The 22,411-nt window shown below is 37.2% G+C and overlaps 1 protein-coding gene and 1 pseudogene across 1 annotated transcript in view; one reads left to right on the top strand and one right to left on the bottom strand.

Annotated features, from left to right (window-relative positions):
* dop1b (DOP1 leucine zipper like protein B) overlaps positions 1–19,729 on the top strand; it is a 29,586-nt gene extending 9,857 nt beyond the window's left edge. The window contains exons 14-39 of the mRNA XM_051102688.1: positions 867–1,189; positions 1,855–2,258; positions 2,347–2,417; positions 4,052–4,249; positions 4,680–4,832; positions 4,911–5,011; positions 5,112–5,302; positions 6,041–7,703; positions 8,442–8,541; positions 8,962–9,132; positions 10,051–10,176; positions 10,277–10,411; positions 11,808–11,863; positions 12,090–12,194; positions 12,458–12,524; positions 12,686–12,839; positions 12,986–13,068; positions 13,474–13,583; positions 14,412–14,561; positions 15,414–15,475; positions 15,563–15,691; positions 15,785–15,921; positions 16,050–16,105; positions 16,190–16,324; positions 18,681–18,813; positions 18,904–19,729. Coding sequence (XP_050958645.1) covers positions 867–1,189; positions 1,855–2,258; positions 2,347–2,417; positions 4,052–4,249; positions 4,680–4,832; positions 4,911–5,011; positions 5,112–5,302; positions 6,041–7,703; positions 8,442–8,541; positions 8,962–9,132; positions 10,051–10,176; positions 10,277–10,411; positions 11,808–11,863; positions 12,090–12,194; positions 12,458–12,524; positions 12,686–12,839; positions 12,986–13,068; positions 13,474–13,583; positions 14,412–14,561; positions 15,414–15,475; positions 15,563–15,691; positions 15,785–15,921; positions 16,050–16,105; positions 16,190–16,324; positions 18,681–18,813; positions 18,904–19,149 — 5,259 coding nt within the window. The 3' untranslated portion in view covers positions 19,150–19,729. The remainder of the gene's footprint in view (positions 1–866; positions 1,190–1,854; positions 2,259–2,346; positions 2,418–4,051; positions 4,250–4,679; positions 4,833–4,910; positions 5,012–5,111; positions 5,303–6,040; positions 7,704–8,441; positions 8,542–8,961; positions 9,133–10,050; positions 10,177–10,276; positions 10,412–11,807; positions 11,864–12,089; positions 12,195–12,457; positions 12,525–12,685; positions 12,840–12,985; positions 13,069–13,473; positions 13,584–14,411; positions 14,562–15,413; positions 15,476–15,562; positions 15,692–15,784; positions 15,922–16,049; positions 16,106–16,189; positions 16,325–18,680; positions 18,814–18,903) is intronic.
* Positions 19,730–21,104: 1,375 nt separating this feature from the next.
* Positions 21,105–22,200, bottom strand: LOC127159991 (ladderlectin-like; annotated as a pseudogene).
* Between the last annotated feature and the right edge of the window lie 211 nt (positions 22,201–22,411).

The following is a 22,411-nucleotide window of genomic DNA, read 5'->3' as shown; positions in this document are numbered from 1 at the left end:
ATTAATACAGTAAAAACTGTAATATTCTAAAACATTTCTACAATTTAAAATAACAATGGTGAAGCTGAATCTTCAGCAGCCATTACTGCAGTCTTCAGTGTCACATGATCATTCAGAAATCATTCTAATATGCTGATTTTCTGATCAGGAAGCGTTTCTAATTATTATAAGGGTTGAAAACAGTTGGACTGCATAATATTGTGAAAACTGATACTTTTTTTGGGTGAATAGAAAATTAGAAAAAAAAAAAAAAACTGCATTTATTTGAAAAAGATTTTGTTTGTAACAATGGAAGGCCATTTCTGCCACTGAATAAAAAGTATAAATAATAATTGCAACTTTTTACCTCACTTTTTCTCGCAAGTGTGACAGTTTTTCACAGAATTGCGTGGAAAGAGAAAGAACTAAAAATTCTGAGAAATTCTGACTTTTTTATCAGAATTGCAAGTTTATATCTCGCAATTATGACTTTTTTTTATCAGAATTGTTTATATTACACGCAGTTGCGAGTTAAGTCAGAATTGTGAGATATAAACTCACAATTTTGAGAACATATCAATATTTTTTTCCCCCTTGAGTTTGCGAGTTTATGTTCTGAGAAAAAGTCAAAATTGCAAGATGTAAACTCTGTATTCAGTGGTGAAAACAGGATTCCATGTGACTGTCACTTAATGCATTCTACTGAATAAAAAAAACATACTGACCTCAAATGTCTGAAGAGTAATGTAGATTTTTACACAGATTTTAAGACATTTAGTGTATCATTATGATAATCACAACATATAAAAAGTTTACGTTGAAATGCCATTTATATTTTCATTTGGAAATGTGTGTTTTAAAAGGTCTCTTTTTTTGTACAAATATAGATTGTGATGACAGGCAACAACAAAGTCAATGAAAGTGACCAGGTGAATGGTAACCATGATGACAGCTCCAGTGAGGTCGTTGTGAATGAACAGGAGACACAGGAGGCAGAGCCAGGTGTAGCTCCGTACCCTCCTTTGCGCTCTGAAGACAGTGGATTAGGCCTGAGCGCGTCTCCATCTGAACAGCACCTCCTACCAGGCCGTAATGGATCAGATGCTGCTTTTGGTGTGAACTCTGAAGCAGAGGGTGTGTGGAGAAGAGGAGGAACTATAGAAAACATGTCCAAATGTGTGCAGGACATACTGGCATCTGTGATCACAAGGTAGTCCAATGTGTACTGTGTGCTTTCCCAATATGCAAATTTTCAGTATGCATGGAACACAGAAATTACTAGTTTTGACATATAGAGTTAAAACATACAGCAAGGAATAATATATTCCAGACTGCTCTGTACTTGACTTGACCTTCCATTTGCAGCATGACAGATATACAAAAAATGTGATTTTGCATATCCAGTTTTGAATAATTAGATTAAAAAAAGCAAAATAATGTCTTACTGTGATAACTTCGCAACTGGTCATGTGACAATAATGTAACATTTGGCATTTAATTTAACATTCTAACTAGTTTTTAAAAATAGTATCCAAAAATTTTTTTGATTTACCTAAAAAAAATTAAATTTCTACCTGATAAATTATTTTAAAGTTTGGCAGAACTAGAAAATATGTATATTGATTTTTGAAAATGCCCATGAAGTTTTATTAATTACATAGAAGTCACACTTTTAAGATTAGGCTACCTCATATATCCAGGTTTTTCAAGATGGGGGGAATCCTGGTTCTTCAGAACGAAAAAAAAAAGAATCATGTTTTTTTTTCTTATTTTAAATGTTTTTAAATAATCCCTCTCGGATGTTTGGTGAGGGCCCCGGCTCCCTACGTGCAGCATGCATACTTATTGCACTTGCTCTCTCTGTTTATCTCATAGGCATTTGTTGGATGTGATGGATCCAGAGAAAAAGAAGAAACAGGAAGAATCAAATCAGCTTGATTCTAATGCTTCTCCTAAAGGCAGTAAACGGTCTCCATTGAAACGGAAAGGCAGTCGAGACCTGGGTCTTATCAAAGACAGACTTGCTGAGTTCTTCAACCCTGGTAAACTGAGGATCCATGTCCTTCATGGTTCTTCTAGAGATGGGGATAAAGACCACCGACCAGCAGAGTTGGAGTGGATGGGAAATTTCCAGTCAAAGAGCAAAGGGGAGATATCGGAGTCATGCCGCCAGGCCTTTGCCGTCATATGTCAGCTTCTACTGGAATGCACAACGTTTCCTGTCTATTTTACTGAGGAAGAGAACCAAGACCTGCACACATCTATGTTCAACAAGACAGGTAAATAAAGGAAATGTATTCCACTGCTTCATTAAACTGTGTTTTTCATGTAGCATGTCACAGCACATAGATATGTTCTGCTCTTCAGGCATTGAGGGAACCCTTCCTGACTGGCTGAGGTCCTTGATGACTCTGTGTTGCCTGACGAAAGACTATCAGGTACAAATTCTCAAAGGAAATTAAAAGATATACAGTAGTCAACATTTGAAGTGGATCAAAAAATTCATCAAAGTTGTCCTAAGACAAGAACAGGCATTGTTTTGGTTTTAGGACAACTTTGATGAAAGATTTTGATCCACTTCAAATATTGACTACTGTAGTTCATTCAGAAATGAAAATTCTGTAATCATCTCACCTTCATATCATTCCAAGACTGTAAGATATTTTGAAAAATGTCTGTAAAGAAATGAAGTAAATGGACTCCAAAGTTGTTTGGTCCCCAAGTTCTGTTGTATTCTGCAGAAAAAAAATATGCCTACAGGTTTGGAATGACATGAGGGTGAGTAAATGATCACAGAATTTTCATTTTTCAGTGAAATATTCCTTTAAGCTTAAAGGAGAAGTCCACTTCCATAACAAAGATTCACATATAATGTACTCACCCCCTTGTCATCCAAGATGTTCATGTCTTCCTTTCTTCAGTTGTAAAGAAATTATGTTTTTTGATTAAAACATTTCTGCAGTTTTCTCCATATAATGGATTGGTATGGTGCCCTGATCTTGAACTTCCAAAAGGCAGTGAACTGTGTATTCTGACTCAAGACAGTTAGTGTATGTCGGAAAACTCCAATCGTATTTTCTCCCTCAACTTCAAAAATCATTTCAAAATCATCCTACATCGCTGCAGAAGTTCTGACCCAGTCTTTGCAAAGTGAACATGCAAAGAAAATCAAACACCCTTAACAAAGAAGGTAAAACAGCGATATAGGACGAATTCAAAGTTGAGGGAGAACATGAGATGGGAGTTTTTCGACATACCCTAAATGTCATGAACCGGAACAAAAACAGTCCAGGAAGAGTAAGATAAGACGAGCGTTTGGCATTAAAAAGTGTATAAAGTGTATTATTTTTATTAAAATAACTGATCATTATGCTAGATAAGACTCTTCTTTCTCAGCTGGGATCATTTACAACTGCATTTGAGATCGTTTGATACCACATTTAAAGTGCATTTTGGAAGTTCAAAATCGGGGCACCATATCAGTCCATTATATGCAGAAAAATGCTGAAATGTTTTCCTCAAAAAACATAATTTCTTTACGACTGAAGAAGGAAAGACACGAACATCTTGGATGACAAGGACGTGAGTAAATTATTTGTAAACTGTTATTCGGGAAGTGGAGTTCTCCTTTAACAATCATTTTTATAGACCTAAACAGTAATAAAATTTCCCCAATTTAATATTCATACACATAGACACTAAAGCTGTTAATGTGGGATCTCTGTTGACCTTAATGTCTGTTATTTTCACCTAGAATTTCTTTTTAAACATTTCCACACACTCCACTGTCTACCAACGTTCTGAGAAACAGCTAGTCCCACCCCCAAACCCACACTATTGGTTGAGTCAGAAGTTGACATGTCAAACAAACAGAGCAATGTTTTGATAGCAATGCACAGTTTACACTCTTCAGGAGAGTCGGCCTACGAATGGCTTACTAAGAGTTGCCTCTGCACAGTGAATTGGGACAGGACGAAGTATTTTGACATGAAAAAATGACACTACACCTTAAATGGTTGCAGTGCCAAAACTGAATTGCTTCATAATAAATCTTACTTTTTTGTGTTTGTAGGTGCAACATGTTGCCATCTCCTCTTTGCTGGAGCTGATCAATCACTCTCAGTCTTTAGCGCTCGTCATTCAGGATAAAAATCAACGTTATAAGAACTCGGATGCGAACCCACTCAGCGGACAGCTGCAAATGGTCACCCTGCCTCCAATCTACCCAGCTGTTCTCAAAACTCTGGAGGATTCCACAGACTTTTACTTGGTAATATACATTATAAGTAACAGATCTATCTATCTATCTATCTATCTGTCTGTCTGTATATATGGAAGTCCTGCATTTCAGTTAAAAGAGGCAATTGCCATTTTAGTAGAGGTATCTCCTATTTTCCTTTTATCCTGTATAGAAGGTGCATGCTTGTTAGCTAGACTAGCCGAACTAGCAAGATTTGAGCTAAACAAACAATGTTTATGCTACCATTATGTACAGTTTTAGTGCCAATTTGACATACATTATTAAATCTTAATTTTGACGGTTGTAATAACATATTTTAAGGTTTCAGTCTTTCTCTGTTCAAGTAGATCGGTGCTGTACTTGCATGTCTGTCATCTACATAGAAAATATCTGCCTTTTTGTAACAAAAATGAAGAGTGATCTTCTTTAATGTGACTGGTTATTCTCATTTCTTTTGTAGCGTGTATCTCAGGTTTTATGGGCTCAGCTGGACACAGAGCGTAGAGAGCATCACGTATCTTGTGTGGAGCTCTTCTATCGACTTCACTGCTTGGCTCCATCTTCATCCATCTGTGAGGACATCATCTGCTTGGGTTTAGTCAGTGGAGACAAGGTATTGCATTTCTCTTATTTACTACATCTACACACACTCATAAGCATTTATTAAACTGTGTATGTGTATTTGTGTTAGGTTGTGTGTCTGGAGGCGCTCCACAGGTTCTCAGTTTTGTGGCACCTGACGCGAGAGATCCAGACCAATCGCAGCACATCTCTCAACCGCTCCTTTGACAAGTCATATACATATTTCTAATCTAATTTTAAAATCAGTAATATTCTGCCATATTTTTGTGACATATACTCAAGTGTTCACTGTATCTTTCTGTTTTCTCAGGTCTTTGTTTGTGGTCCTAGATACTTTGAACAATCAGGATGGTAGTGTTAGTGCCGCAGCACAGAACTGGTTGGTGCGGGCTCTCTCTCTCAATGATGTGGTCCGTATCTTGGAACCAGTGCTGCTCTTACTATTGGACCCGAGAACACAGAGGTCACCCATACAAAGCGTCAAACAGAATCTCTCTGCTGGTACGGAATCAAAACACAGAAAAACACACATATTAGATCACTAGACAAAGTGATACATATGCTTCAGGTTGGAAGTTAAAAGGAACATTGAATCCAAAATTCACTTTTACATGGTGTTTGCATATAAATGTCTTAGTGTGCGGACCACCCTACAATGATAAATCCCCAACAAACCTAAACAGTTTCAGTTATCAAGCCGTTTTGATTTTATGACCAGTATGATGTCATACTGCTTGGGCTCCGCCTACGACTGCTGACGGACTGTCCCTTATTAGCATATGTTTTGCCCTCAGCCAGTTGTACGCTGTCTGCCGTCCGCCATTTTCTCTGTGCTTGAGCAGCTGTAGCAACAACGTCTTATAAGCAATGCAGGTGTTTAGTAGTTGGATGTAAAAGTGAACATATGCGTCTTGTTTTTGATGGTAACACACCACCGAATACACAAAAAATGGAAGAGAGGGGTGGGGTGAGCAACAGCTCATTATCATTTAAAGAGACATGCACTGAAATGGGTCGCTGTGAACAGAGCTGTTTTTGACAAGGTTGTTTTAAACAACCATTGAGGAATTTTAACTAATTATGTTGCAGACATTTCACAAAGACCCTAAAGAATCATACCAAATATCTAAAATAATCAATATAGCAATTTGCACAAATAATGTTCAAGACTGAAAGCAATAGCAAGACTTTATTTTTGTTCTTGTTGTGGGGTCTGATTCAACTCTATATGTGATTTAGGTAATTTAAAGGTGCTGACCTGGAGAGACAGATCCATCACAAAAAGTTCTGGAGACAACATGACTTCAGGTTGTCAAACAGAAGAAAGCCTTGTCAAGCGCATCACTATAGTAGACCGTGAAGCACTGTGGGCAGAGTTGGAACGAGATCCAGAACTAACACCGGCAGATTCCCCAACAATATCAAGGAGTGAGAGCGAAGAGACTGAGGGAGAGGATGAAGAGGTAGAGGAAGAAGAGGAAAGTGAACACACTGAATCTGCAGACACTAGTGGTGCTCAGAACTCCACTGAAAACTCCAGCTCAAGCTCCGCCCCTTACTTACAGCGCCATGACGATGGTAGCGTAGAGGTGGAGGGTGTGGCCAATGGTCTGCATAGGGTGGATTCAGAACGCACGCAGGTTTCGGATTCGCTCTCAAGTGATGAAGATGATGGGCAGTTGGAGGCCATGGCCAAGTCTCGGTTGCTGAAGCGACAGCGGGAGAAACGTGAGGCAGTGGATTCACTGTTCCGCCATGTTCTGCTCTATAAGCAGCAGTACGAGAGCAGCCGAATTCTCTATGCCTTCACTATTTTAGAGACCATCCTTCGGACAAGTGCAGGGCCATTTGTGGAGGCTCTCTCCAGCACTTCTCTGGACTGCAGCTCCATTGCCCATCTCAACCTCATCCAAAACCTTCTGCAGAGGCACCGTCAGGCTCAGGACGGTGGTAGCTTCTATGGGCGATTACAGACCTCAACTCCACCAAGTGGAGCTACTCCTGACCCATCCCAGCCAGCATCTTCTCCTCTCCATTCACCATCTTCTCCTTCTTCTCCACCAACTCTCCTGCTAGAGCTACTCACCTGCCTCTGCATGCGTTATCTCCGCTCTCACTATCCCTCCTATGCTAGCGTTCCCACTCGCCAACTCCAGGCCAATCGGGAGGCCCAGGTGAAAAGCGTGGAGGTGCTGACAGAGTTGATGATCCAGTTGGTGAATGTGGCCCAGCAATCTCAAATCGGGGAAGCAAAGGGAACTAGCCTGGAGGCGGTGCGCAACCTTCTTTGGGGCTACAAAGTGCAGCAGTACATCCTTCTAACGCTTTCCGCCTCAATGTACGTCTGCCAGAGAACTGATCGGTCAGATCAGCGCACATTGCCTGAAGAAGACCAAGGAGATGAAGGGGAGATCTCAGAAGAGAGTCTGATCAACTTTGGCCGGGATGGGATCTGGGCTGAGCACCCACTTCAGATTGCTCTGCTGAAGCTTCTGAAGGTTCTTATTGTATTGGAGCACCATGTGTGTCCACCACACATCAAAGCACAAGATCACGATCAAAGCAATTCCAACTCACAGCGACGTGCAGAACCACCATCTTCAGCCCTGGCTCGAGAGTGGCAGACAGCTATTATGTTCCAGCAGTCCATCAAAGCAGTGCGTTATGTAGCCAGTCAGCCTATCACCGCTCAGGGCATGTTTGTGTCGGCAGCAGCCCGAGCTTTGCACCCTCAATATGGCTGTGCCATGCACCCAGCCTGGGTGACACTGCTATGTGAAGTGTTGCCGTATTTAGGACGATCACTGGCCATCATTGTATCACCCATAATTGCCCAGATTTGCAGGAACCTGGATGAACTTGTTAAACAGCATGAGCATGATGGAACCAAAGCTTCACACAAGTAAGTATTTGGGTTATGATGATAAATCAAAGAAATGATTCTGCATCAATTCTGAGGTTTTCTCAGTGCATCACAATTCTCTCAAATCAATCCTGAGCTTAGCTTTTAACAGCAGATGGCACTGCATGCTTTAGAAACAGCCATACTCTGCTTGCTTCCTGTTCCTTACACACTCCTGAAGCTAAAATAATAATTCAGAAAGTTTGAAAATGTTGAAGTGAATTGTTTACAGTGGGCTCTGTTTACATTAATCTTGCGTCATAAAACCATTACAATAATTACGTTAATTATCATGACGCTCTTGAGAACTCTTCGTTGTAAGCATTTGAGTGTGTGTTAAATAGCACCATTTCACTGTGGGCGTCCCGAGTTCAAATCCCAGTTTGTGGACCTTTCTCGATCCCACCCCGTTCTCTCTCTCTCACTCCCACTTCGCTCCCTGTCAAACTACACTGTCCCATCTAAACAAAAGCATAAATGGCAAAAATAAATCTTTAAAAAAAAAAAAGAGCTAGATTAGAGCGCCATCTGCTGTTAAAAACTAAGCTCAGAATAAATTCCAGAGAGAATCACAATGCAACTGGAAAATCTCAGAATCAATCCACGAATTGCGATGCATTGATTTAACGACATAAGTAATGTCTGTGGTTGTTTGCGTTTGTGTGAGAGTGGGTTATTTGATACTTTTTGTTGTTTTATTGCAACTATAGATTTAATTGTGTGCATATTTCTTTTTAGTGGCACCCTAAAGAGGGAAAACATAGCGCCTGACTATCCTCTGACACTACTGGAAGGACTGACCACTATCACACACTACTGTCTTCTAGACCACAAGAAGGTAAGACATACAGGCACCTGCTAAAGCAAATAGTGGAGGATCCTGGCATAGGTGACTTGGACATTATCCTGGGGAGCCAAATTTCTGCTGTGTCATCCATTCACACTGATAATGATTACATTTTTGAAGGTCACTAATTAACTGTCTTGCTAGTAGCTGTCTTTGGTGCAGCACTGTCAGTGTAAATGAATCACATCATAAAATTCAACCAACTACTTCCTTTTTCCTAAATATACATCCACTGACATACAGTTGTAGTTGCAAACAAGTCTGATCTTGCCATGGGCATCAAAAATGCCAGGATTGCCACTGAACATGTTGGTAAATAAGAAAGCTTCAAAACACTAATGTGACTCATGTTATAATACAATTGTTTGGTTTTTTTTTGGGTTTTTTTGTTTTGTTTCGTTTGTTTTGTAGACGATTGTGGGATGTGATGTTCCAGACCTACGAAATGCTAGCAATGCTATTCTGGAGGAGTTTCCACACATGATTAGCAGCATGGCCTTACTCTGGGGTGTGATCAAGGGCTGTGACTCCATCCATGGCAGCAGAGCCTCACCCACCTCTGTATATTTTAAAGGCACAAAGGTATATCTGATGCTTGCAGTAAACAAAAACAACCATTAAAGGGGTCATCGGATGCAAACTTCACTTTTACATGTTGTGTTTGCACATTAATGTATGTTGGCAGTGTATGTACACATCTACCTTATAATGATAAAAATCCATGCAGTGGTTTTAATTAATCTGTAAAAATAATATTCCCTTTTTCAAATCGAGCCATTATCAGATGCCTGTCAGTGTGGGGTCACACCAACAGAGGCCGCTCCCACGATAGTTGATTGACAGGAGCGTCTTACCTCAGATCAGCTGTAAAAGTCAGACCTCCATTGTTTCGATGCCGGAGCAGGGATGTAAGTTAGACAAGAATATCTCACATTGAGCGATTGAGGTGTTGTGTTGCTAGATGTAATAATGAACATAGTGATCGTCATTTACTCCCGACGTCTGAGCCGCTAAAGATGCAGTGGATTACGTTTGTTTGTGAAGGGAATGCACCTCCCGATCTAGATAAATGCATCTATGTTCACGCAAATCATTCGTGATCCAGCTTCACTTACAGCAGAAGAGAGTATAAGGTTTTATGAAGAATCTCTGCAATCACCTTTCCTAATAACGTGCTAGTTAGCAAGTTTCGCGGCTAAATGCGGCTCTCTCAGAGCAGCAGAGAGTAGAGAGGGGTGGGGCGAGCAGAGCTCATTTGCATTTAAAGGAACAATGAGATTATTTTTTGCAGAGCTCATTTTGACAAGGTAAAAAGGGTGTTGTTTTATACAACTATTGAGAATTTTTAACCAAAGTATATTATAGACTTTTCATTAAGACCCTAAAAAATCATCACAACTTGGAAAATGGGCATCCGATGACCCCATTAAGTTTACTTAAAGATGATACTGTGTTGTTGTCTGCTTAGTGGTACCAGTCCTGTGTTTTTGTTTTCTGTAGATCTTGAGGCAAAAGGTTCTGGAGTTCTTAATGCCGCTGACTCAACAGTTTGGGGTGCAGGTCATGGCCTCTGTGGGCGCTGTATGGAGTAGCAGGAAGAGTCGCAAAAGACGTTCCCGAAACAAGGTGAACAGTAGATATCAGAATGCAAAAATGACATTGTCATCCAGTATGCCTCTGGATTTTTGTTTTTAAATTTGGTGTGTGTTTGTGTATGCATGCATAGATTTTACCAGATGCTAGTGATTCTCAAATGACGCTGGTGGACCTAGTGAAGGCACTAAACACACTCCGTACAGACACCATACTGCAGCTCATCAGAGAGGTGGTGAAGAAACCCCATCAGATCAAAGGAGACCAGGTACTGCATACACACATTTATATGTAGCTACTGTAGCTAGGGCTGGGCAATAAAACGATAACGCTAATCTTCCCAATATTATTTTCCTAGAATAAGGGATATCAAGAGTTCAATAAATGTTCAATATAATGATAATTCACAAATAGCGAAACAGTGCTACTCATTTGAACCACGCTACACAAACCGTTTATCCACTTGGCTCAAAGTTCAAATGGCAGCGCAGTGCAAGCTTACTAGAGCAGATGCATTTACTCACTGATGAGTCTCAGTCACGCGTGCACTAAGCAGTGCTGTGAGATCCAGTGTGAAGCACTTGAAATTAGCGAAAACACAAATAGGTATGTGATTTAATGTAGTTTAAAGGCAGATTAAACAGTGCTGACAAATAAGAGAAACATTGTGCACAACAGTACATTCAGAAGGCTCAATCTACAAATAACCATCATTTACCATAGATTTACTGGAGTAACACTAACTGCACCATAGTATTGTGGCACAAATGTGGGATATTTTTCATACAAATACATAGAAACCATGTAGTTAAATTTTTCCATGGTACTGAGGTGCGGTCATCATGATCCAAATGTGTGCTAGTATGGAAGACCAGTAGTTAGTTTTAATAAAACTCAGTCAGAATAATTAAACTTCACCATATAAAAATGAGTTTATTACCATTTTTACAGATGTTACTGTGTTTGATTATGAACACAAATTTATATCTGCATCCTTACTCAAGCTATTACTACTCTACTATGTTCATTTCTAAGAGACAAAAAAAATAATATTATTCAATTAAAGTCAGGCAACACAAACCTGTTTCATTATTTGAAACAATATAAGACATTAGAACATGCAGAAACTAAGAAATTAATTTTTATATTAAGATGTTTATTTTGATAAGTTAAAATGTTTGGGAAAGTGTACTGAATTAAAAAAACATAAAGTGTTTGTCAGGTTCTGACCATAACAAGTAGGTTAAAACAACATTTAATGGTCTTGTTTTGTACGACTTTTAAAAACAAAAAGTGGACTTTAAAACGAAATATAAGATTTGAAATTTATCATTATAATTATCAATATCGACTGATATGAAGAATTTAAATGTGATATTTTAACTGTATTTATAACTGTAGCTTTCAAAATGGTGACGTTCCATGTACAAATTTATTGTTTTTACACACAGCTAGTTATAAATACTATATCTTAGTCCTAAGAATAAACTTTCTGCATTTTTACAGTTTAAAAAAATCTTTACAAACTTTACAAAAAAACAAAAAACCCTAAGCTCACTTCTGGCTTTGTCCCCAAAGTATGGTTAAGTAGGTACACGTACACAGATGTTTAACTGCATAACTATATCATGTATTATCATGTTTACTCTCGTTCTCCTTATCAGAAGACTACTTTAGTTGACATTCCAATGCTACAGTTCAGCTACGTCTACATTCAAAGGTAACCGTTTCAGTTGACATCATTCTTATATTTTATTATATTTACTATCATATGATGTCATTTACTTTAAAATGACCAAAGTCCAGTGAACTGTTGCAATCCAGTTCATGCAAGTTCATGCTAGGTACTGTTCAGTGGAAGATCCACCCTCAGCTATATTGTTTTACAAGGTGAATATTTCTAGTGCACTGTTGATGGGAAAAACTCCTATGATCTTTTTTTGCAGTCTTACCGCTCAAGCTCTTCAGGAGAACATCAATCCTCTCCTCTGTCTGCTCAGAGAATCTGTCCAGCTTAATCTCGCCCCTCCTGGACACTTCTTGCTCCTCGGGTAAATAAAATAATGAGGTCACTATTTGACCAAACCCTAATCCTAAATATTAATCTATGGTGCATAACTTGTCTTGCACCATTTGGTGCCAGTACAGCCAATGCAAATAGACCAGTATGAAACCACCTAGCTGTTGGATGCAACATTTCAAGAAGAAAACTCTTACAGAGATTTCTTGTTAATTACATAAAACAATTGTTAGGTATTATTGAAAGGTAAAACATCTTATGAAACTTCAATTTTTGTTTATTTTACTGTTGCAGCATCCTTAATGACTGTGTAAATAGACTTCCCAATATCGACAACAAGAGGGATACTAAAGAACTGCAGGTAAGACCGGTACAGCAAGAACACAGAAAAAACAGTATTGTGTTGATATAGTAAGTGAAAACTGAAAGTTTAAACAGACATGTCTGGATTGTTAAGCATGAGAAAAACATTACCCGTCATATTTCTTTATCAACCTGTTGAAGTAACTGTATTCTCAACAGGAAGTGAGCCAGCGCATTCTAGAAGCGGTGGGAGCTGTAGCTGGCTCATCTCTTGAGCAGACTAGCTGGCTAAGTCGTAACCTGGAAGTGAAAGCACAGCCTCAAGTCTGTCTTCAGGGAGATGAAGATGACCATGATGGCAATGAGTTTGAAGGTAAACCTACACTGAAATTCATAGACTTTCAGCATAATGCCCATTGCTGTATTGCAGACATAAACTGATAATAAAAATGCCTAATTCTGTTGTCTACTGGAAATAGGGGCAGTTTTAAAATGGACTCTGTTTTGTTTTTCACTCAGAGTGTGCAGGACAGAGCAATGCTATGGTGTCATCTTCAGCTCCATCTGTATTCAGTGTGCAAGCTCTGGTTCTGCTGGCTGAGGTAAAAGACATTAAGAAATGCACACACAGGGCTCCAGACTGCAACTGAATAGCCATATATGTTTAAGAATTTCTAGCAATATTAGAGAAAAAAAGAAAAAAGCCTAATTGTTATTAAAGAAACACACCACTTTTTTTGAAAATAGGCATTTTCCAACTCCCCTGGAGTTAAACAGTTGAGTTTTTCTATTTTCGGGTGCAGCAGGCGCAATGATATTACGCAGCACCTGAAAATAGGCTAACTTCTGTCAACATGACCAACGTGACCATCTGCTTGGGTGCTGTGTAATATCATTGCTACTATTTTTTGAATTTAAATAATCCTGATTTACAAAAATGGACAAGAATTTCTGGAGAAAATGCAAGAGGTAAACAGTGTGTTCTCATTTGTGCTGATTGTTTGTAGGTTCTGGCTCCTCTTTTGGACATGGTCTATCGCAGTGATGAGAAAGAGAAAGCCGTGCCTCTTATTTCCCGTCTTATGTATTATGTTTTTCCCTATCTAAAAAATCACAGGTGAGCATGCCAAAGATGCACTCCAGTTGAAATGATACACATGTGACAGTAATAACAAATAATAACAAATAATACTTAGGACTTAAAGGAGAAGTCCACTTCCAGAACAAAGATTTACAGATAATTTACTAATCCCCTTTTCGTCCAAGATGTTCATGTCTTTCTTTCTTTAGTCGTAAAGAAATTGTTTTTGAGGAAAACATTTCAGGATTTTTCTCCATATAATAGACTGCATTCCAAAATGCAGTTTAAATTCGGCTTCAAACAATCCCAAATGCGGTTGTAAACAATTCCAGCCGAGGAAGAAAGGTCTTATGTAGCGAAAGGATTGGTCATTTTAATTAAAAAACACAATTTAAATACTTTTTAATCAAAAACAGCGTTCAGGCAGAGCAAGACAAGACGAGCATTTGACATTAAAAAGTATAGAAATTGTATTATTTTTATGAAAGTAACCAATCGTTTTGCTAGATAAGACCTTTCTTCCTCAGCTGTGATCTTTTACAATTGGGATTGTTTGAAGCTGCATTTTGGAAGTTCAAACCCGGGGCACTATATCAGTCCACTATATGGAGAAAAATGCTGAAATGTTTTCCTTAAAAAACATAATTACTTTACAACTGAAGAAAGAAAGACATGAACATCTTGTATGACAAGGGGGTGAGTACATTATCTGTAAATTCTTTTTCTGGAAGTGGACTTCTCATTAAATTCAAAACCTTTGGTCTATTTATTGTTAAATGGCAGTGGCTATATGTATAAAAATATATGGCAGTTTTTATTTTAAACTCCTACTCATTTCTTAATTTCTATCTTTCTGTTTCTCAGTGCCTATAACATGCCTAGTTTCTGTGCGGGTGCTCAGCTGTTGAGCAGTCTGAGTGGATATGCCTACACTAAGCGAGCGTGGAAGAAAGAGGTGCTGGAACTCTTCATGGACCCAATGTTTTTCACAATGGAATCCACATGTTCCTGCCAGTAAGATGGACATCTACACAACACTCTAAATTAAATTAACTTGATAATGCCAAAATTGTCAAATATTGGTCAAATTAATTGGCTGGCCTATATATGCTACCAGTCAAATGCTCAGTGCTCACCAAGGCAGCAATTATTTGATCAAAAATACAGTAAAAAAAAAAAAAAAAATAATTGTATTTATTTCTACAATAGCAAAGCTGAATTTTTAGAAGCCGTTTTTCCAGTCACATGATCTTTCAGAATTAATTTTAATATTCTGATTTGGTACTCAATTATTATGGGTACTCAATTATTAATAGTGGTTCTAATCATTACCAATGTTAAAAATAGTTTTTGCTGCAAATATTTTTTGTGGAAAGATTTTCAAAATTATTTGATGAATAGAAATTAAAACAAAAACATCATCTATTTAAAATAGCTATCCTTTATAACATTATAAACGTCCTTAATGTCACTTTTGTTCAATATAATACATCCTTGCTGAATAAAGGTAGTCAGTACTATTTTTTTATTAATCTAACTTACCCCAAAGGTTTGAATGATGGTGTATCACAGTTTCCACAAAAATATTAAGCAGCAAAAACTGTTTTCAACATGGATAACAATGTGAGATGTTTATTGAGCACCAAATCAGCATATTAGAATACTTTCTGAAGGATTATGTGACTGCTGAAAATTCATCTTTGCCTTCACAGGAATAAATAATATTTAAAACTATATTAAAATAAAAAACACATTTAAATTGTAATAATATTTTGCAATATTACAATTTTAAATGTATTTTTGACCAAATAAACAACAAAATCACTAGTTTGATGTTATAGCCTCTAAACACATATTCTGCTTCAGTTGGAGATCCATCATAGACCACCTTCTGACTCATGAGAAGACAATGTTCAAAGACTTAATGAGTGAGTATAATTACATTCTTTTACATTAGTTATTTGTTTTATGATAATTGTATCGACCTATATTGTGTGTTCATGTACCATATGCAGGCATGCAGAGCAGTTCTTTGAAGCTCTTCAACAGCGCCGAGCAGAAGCCCATGTTACTGAAAAGACAGGCTTTTGCCATGTTTAGTGGAGAGAATGACCAGTACCATTTCTACTTGCCTCTCATACAAGGTATCACTCAGTCTGTATGGAAAACAAATGTAGGTTAGTAATGTAGAATAGGAAATTATCCAGCTAAAACATTCTTTACCTAATATATTCTAGAGCGTCTAACAGAGAACCTGCGTGTGGGACAGAACCCATCAGTGTCAGCTCAGATGTTCCTCATGTTCCGTGTTCTCCTGTTGAGGATTTCGCCACAACATCTCACCTCTCTGTGGCCAATCATGGTCACTGAGCTGGTAAGAAATATGCCAGTGGTACTCTCTTCACTAAGAGTGTTTGTTATTTGATTGTGTTCAAAAGCGTCGTCAGGTGTTTTAGATGTTCTTTCTACTTTGGTTGAGTGCAGTTTGAATATATATTTCAGATACGCATTTTTAACCGCCTTGAGAAGACACTGCTGGACGATAAAGAAGTTTCAAAGTGAGTCTTCCTTATTAAAAAATGCTGCTAGTATATATTTTGTTAATTCATTAAAAAAAACATATATGCATCTTTCTGTTTCAGGAGTAAATTGCGGGGTGGCAATGACAAGAATGGTCTGCTCTTCTCTCAGGCAGAGCTAGACATGTACCTGTCAGCCTGCAAGTTCCTGGACACTGCTGTGTCGTTCCCTCCTGAGCAAATGCCTCTGTTTCAAATGTAAGACTCCAATGAGCTGTGTGTGCACATGTTTAGCACTATTTATTCTTGCCATATCAGTGATCAATTAACAATAACAAAGAATTTTTAGGAATTGTCAAAATTTAGTTTACTTAAACTTCTTAAAGAAATCCACTTCCAAAACAAAGATTCACATATAATGTACTCACCCCCTTGTCATCCAAGATGTTCATGTCTTTCTTTCTTCAGTCGTAAAGAAATTATGTTTTTTGAAGAAAACATTTCTGCATTTTTCTCCATATGGTGCCCTGATTTTGAACTTCCAAAATGCAGTTTAACTGCGGCTTCAAACAGTCCCAAATGCGAGGAAGAAGGGTCTTATCTAGCGAAACAATCGGTTATTTTCATAAAAATAATACAATTTAAATACTTCTCAAATAATCTCAAACGCTCGTCTTGCCTTTCTCTCCATGAACTCTGTGTATTCTGACTCAAGACAGTTAGAGTATATCGAAAAACAATCGGGATAGTTTACAACCACATTTGGGATCATTTGAAACTGCATTTTAAAAGTTCAAAATCGGGGGACCATATCAGTCCATTATATGGAGAAAAATGCTGAAATGTTTTCCTCAAAAAAACATAATTTCTTTACGACTGAAGAAAGAAAAACATGAACATCTTGGATGACAAGGGGGTGAGTAAATTATTTGTAAATTGTTGTTCTGGAAATGGACTTCTCCTTTAAGGACAGAAGCAGTGGTTGGACATTTTCCAATGTCACTGCAGTTTAGCTTTTTGGGGGTCAGTAAGATTTGATACTTTTATTGAGCAAGAATGAATTCAGTGGATTCAAAATGACAGTGAATACATTTTAAAATAACTGAAAATCAAACAATTTTGAAGTTTCTATTAATCAGATAATCATGAAATTAAAATGTATCACCATTTTCACAAAAAAATATATATATATTTTCAATATTGATAACAATAATAAATGTTTCTTGAGCTCCAAATCAGCATATTGGAATGATTTCTGAAGGATCATGTGACACTGCAAAGTATACACCAGTAATGACAATTGAAAATTCAGTTAAGCCATCACAGGAATAAAATACATTTTAAAATATTTTAAATTGCAATAATACATACAGTATTTCTGATTTTTTATATATGCAGCTTTGGTGAGCATAAGACACTAATTTAAAAAAAAAACATTTAAAGTCTTATCAACCCCAGACTTTCAAATGGTAGTGTATGTAAGACTTAAAGTGTTAATTCAGCCAAGAATTACAATTCTATCATCATTTACTTGCCCTCACATCTTTTAAAGCCACCATTTTCCATCCAGTGAAAATGGATATGATTTTTACTGCCAAAATAAGTATGAAAATCGCCATTCAAGTTCATATGACTGTGTGCTATTCTAAATCATCTGTCAGCAAATATTTCAGACTTGAAATATAGCACACAATTCATACGGACTATACACTGATCTGTATATGAAAGAATTTCATTACTGTAGTTTTTTCTTTATGCACCTAAGACCTTTTATTTAAAGGGATAGTTAGACTTGTAAGACCTTTGTTCATCTTCAGAACACAAATTAAGAAATTTTTGATGAAATCCGAGAGCTCTCTGACCCTGCATAGATAGCAACACAGCTGACATGTTCAAGGCCCAGAAAGGTACTAAGGACATCCATATAGGACATAAACCAGTCCATGTGAAATCAGTGGTTCAACCATAATTTTATGAAGCTACGAGAACGCCAGCTCCTGCATCAGTAGCACCACACGAATGCATCAATGTACTCTCATGAACATGCATCAAAGACTGACACAGAAAATAAGAAATTGTTGAATAAAATCATTTATTTTGTTTTTGATCACAAAAAGTATCCGCATAGCTTCATAACATTATGGTTGAACCACTGATGTCACATGGACTGTTTTAACAATGTCCTTACTACCTTTCTAAGCCTTGAACATGGTAGTTGTATTGCTTTCTATGCAGGGTCAGAAAGCTCTCTGATTTCATCAAAAAATATCTTAATTTGTTTTCCGAAGATAAACAGAGGTCTTATGGGTTTGTAACGACATGAGGGTGAGTAATTGATGACAGAATTTTCATTTTTGGGTGAACTAATCCTTTAAGGTACATCTTCTATTAATATTACAGCTCATGGGTAACTCTTTATTTGGTCTTTTGACATTTTTAACCTTAGTGGACTGTCATGGTTGCCTCAACATTGGCAGCTGTCAGTAATAGATCAGTAGGTACCCTCTTACTTCTGGGTGACCTTTAATGCCTGACCCAATAAAAATGACCTTTGATCCGATTAACACCATAAAAGGACTGACCTTTATTTATTTATTTAATTATTGTTATGCAGGTATCGCTGGGCTTTCATTCCTGAAGTAGATGTCGACCATTATGATGGACCAGGAAACACTCTGTTGGAAGGCGAGCAAGAGTGTAAACCTCATATTGTTAGGATACTGGATGGAATAAACCGACGCTATGGGGTAAGATCTCCACACGCATGAACACATGCTTTAATGTATCTGTGAACCAGTAAAGTTGGTGCTTTTTCACATATCTGAATGTGTGTTAAGGAACTGAATGGAACAGCGGGAGAGTCAAGCACGGATCGAGTGGAGTTTCCTCTGCTCACACTACATTCCCTCTGTTCTATCGTGGATCTCGTGCCGTTCTTCAGCACCCTTTGCTGCTCTTTTAATGGCTCTTCCACGCACCTCCCACAATACACAGCAGACTACCCGCCACCCAGCAGCGATCAGGTCATGAAACGCCTAGAGCACATCATTGAAGGAGAGTTCCTTGATGGACTGGACAGTTAGATGATAGATCACATTCTAATCTTAAAATGTTTTGCTCCGCTTCTCTATTTGCTTTTGTAATTAATGTAATCGGTTTCTCTTTGAACACAAAAGTGCAATGCAATTTCACTGTAGCATAATAGTTTACATGCAATGTAGAAAGGACCCTGCTAATTTTCGTGTTATAATCTTAATGCACGTCAAGTTGTTTAAGGTCTCTAAAATGTTATGACCGTTCCGAGTTGAACACGCTGTGAATGTATTATATCATCTTTGTATTTTAATTTGGCTTAAGGTGGGCGTTCTGTTCCTTCTTTGCACATTCCCTTACTGTTTGTTACTGAGTGAGCCAAAGACTATTTGGCCATGTTTCATCGACTATAATGGTCAAAACAAACAGATATTTATTGTTTGGTCCATGGAATTTATTACTTATGTAGGGTTGTCAGTCATTTCTTGACTTGAAATCCCTTTGCAGTATTTCTGTGTACTTTCTGACCTCTGTTTTTTTCCTGTATAGCTTATCTATATGTTGGGAAATACTGACAACGTCAGTTGTTTATCGTTTAGTGTCTGTTTAAGATTTTCTGTCTGTCGTATTCTGTTTTAAGATTTTGTCTTTTATAATCTCCACTCACTTTAAATGAAGGATAATGTGTGTCTTTATTCTTATTATGTGGATATCAAATGTCTTTTTTTCTGTGTCGAGTCAATGCAATGTTAATATTTACAGCAAAGGAATTGTAATGCACATTTTTATTTCTGTACACAAGGGAATGTTTTTGATCCGTGTTTGTGTTCTTCATCATTTGTAGGACCTCAAGGATGCTTTTATGCGGTTGCTTTCATTTTAGAGTGTATTTGATTGAGCAGTTGTAGTCTAAAATCTCTAGTTACTACCTTGGCCTTTGATTGAAGTGCCTAAAAACAAATGCTTTAGTAATGAAACATCCTTGCTCGTTCTGTAGTTGCTATATGCAATTGTGCCACAGAAACAGGCAAATAAAAAGCTTATGATTCCCATTAACGGCAGTGAAAAGAGTTATTGCTCAAGTGATAACAAAATACATAACAAAAAAACATAAAGACGTCCACAGGCTCACTCCATGTTTTTTAGTGGTTTGTTACTCTTGGAATGTAGTCAGTTTTATTTTTCTTGAGGAAAAATATGTTAATGCTTACTGAAGTTAATTATTTTATGCGTATGATCTGCATATATGAATAAAATGACCCTGAACCAGAGAGTGTTTGTGGCTTTTTTAAACACTTAACAGTGTTGTGCAAGGGAATACATACTGTAGTCTTAGTTTTCTTTTATTTGGTATTATGAATGGAGTTCCTTCTGTCCTTAACCTTCAGTGGTCTTTGGTCTTTTTAGACTGAAAAAGTTTTGAACTTTGTAGCTTTTTTGTACTTAATCAGAATAGCATGGACATGACTAAAAAAGGCAACATGTTTTTAAAAATAAAGTCACACTTGTTATAAATATTTCAGTGAATTTTGATGTTAGAGGACAACAAGGGATGGACTTTTTCACTGTAGGAAGGTTTAAAATTTAATCTGGGCATGACCCCTGTGAAATATTAAACTACTAATAAATAATTTTCTCTAATCAAATTTTAGCAGTCTTGTCCTTTATGTTTTTTTTAGCATATAGCAATGCCAGAATAGTGAATTGAATCCCTGTCTAAAACTGTTTGAGTGTCAGTTTGATTCATGTAGGCAGTTCATTCACACACTTAATAATTTACAGAGGTTTCTCACAATTAATAATGTGATAGTGGTTGAAGGGTGAGTAGAGTAATGTCATCTCATTGTGCCCAGTTTTTGAAAATGCTTATTATTGGTTTGATAGAACAAACTTTTCTGAACAGAAATTACTCCCATAATTTGTGCAAAGTCTCATGGGGCCAACCTTGGTATGAAATATACTTGTTTTTTTACACAATAACTCCACAACATACAAGATTTCCTGTATCAATGCTTTTATTAATTTTATTTTGATTTATTTTATTTTAGGAGTGTTTCATATTGAGAAGAGATTTAAGTGAAGCTTAATTTCAGAATAATGTAGTAGATCAAAGTAACGGTGGGGCAGGATGACTGCACATGATCTCACAGGTCTGTAGCACAAACATAGCTTAGTGAAGAGGAACAGCTTTTATCATTCCAGCAATAGTTAGCTGTAGGGTGGAAAAGTGAAATAAGTTATTCTGATCATTAGAGTGGTGGTAGAATCAAAATAAAACAATGTTCTATATAAGAAACCTAACATTTCATGTTACTGTATAATAAAGTATTGGATTGTTATTACTGAAATGATTCCCCCCCAAAAAACAACTCCATTCTTACAGGTCCAGTTGATCTCCACACAGTTCTCAGAACCGCCACCATTAGGTTCTCCATGGCACCAGTTGGTATAGTCATACGCAGTTCCATCACTCCACAACCACTGTTTTTCCTAATGAGTGAAGAGACTGATTTTAAAGAGTGTACTGCTGTACTCAAGATCCAGTAAGCAGCTAATTAAGTCAAACCATATTTATGTTTAAAGCAGAAATTTGATTCTAGGCAAGGTAGTAGGTCTCTGTAGGCAGCACAATTAAAGAGAAAGATAGGGAGAGATCAGCAAAGGACCAGCAAAGGATCAAACTTCACTTACTTGTTCACCATCATGAGCACCAGCCCAACATTGTGTGGAAGAAGAAGGCAACAGACTCAGGAGAAAATCGTTTTCCAGTTTACTGTGCACAGATGCTAGATTTGCACCAAGAGTTTGACAGTTTCTCTAAATAGACAGATTTTTTATTGTCAGTAAAAAATATAATCTTTAGCATAAAGCACAAAGTATTTTTTTAATCTGCTCTACATATCAGCTTTCTGCTTTATTTTTTCACAGTAAAGAAAGTTTTAAAAATTTAAAAAATAAAAATTGCATGTAACTAGCACATTACCTCTGCTGTGATCCAGTTAACTGTCTCTTGGAAGAACTTGTAGCATCGGACTCCAAAATTTTTCCATCCATATGGGCATTTGTCAACTAAATTAAGTGCATCCAGTACATAAATGTAGCTTATTTAATGTTTGCGTGATTGTGAGCTGCAAATGTGTGTACTTTAGACATTATAGATCCCTTATTAATCATGCAAATATTATTCATTAATGTAATATTATATATTTCCTGCTATCCCTCTCCATAAAGCTATAGCTTTACAAAACATCAAAGGTTTGGTAGAACGAGATTTTAAAATGGGATAACAAAGGGTTTTTACAAATAAATGTT

This window comes from Labeo rohita, unplaced genomic scaffold, assembly GCF_022985175.1.
Source record: "Labeo rohita strain BAU-BD-2019 unplaced genomic scaffold, IGBB_LRoh.1.0 scaffold_273, whole genome shotgun sequence".
In the NCBI taxonomy this organism is placed as follows: domain Eukaryota; kingdom Metazoa; phylum Chordata; class Actinopteri; order Cypriniformes; family Cyprinidae; genus Labeo; species Labeo rohita.
The sequence above is the reverse complement of the archived record's forward strand: the minus strand, read 5'-3'. Positions and strand labels throughout refer to the sequence as shown.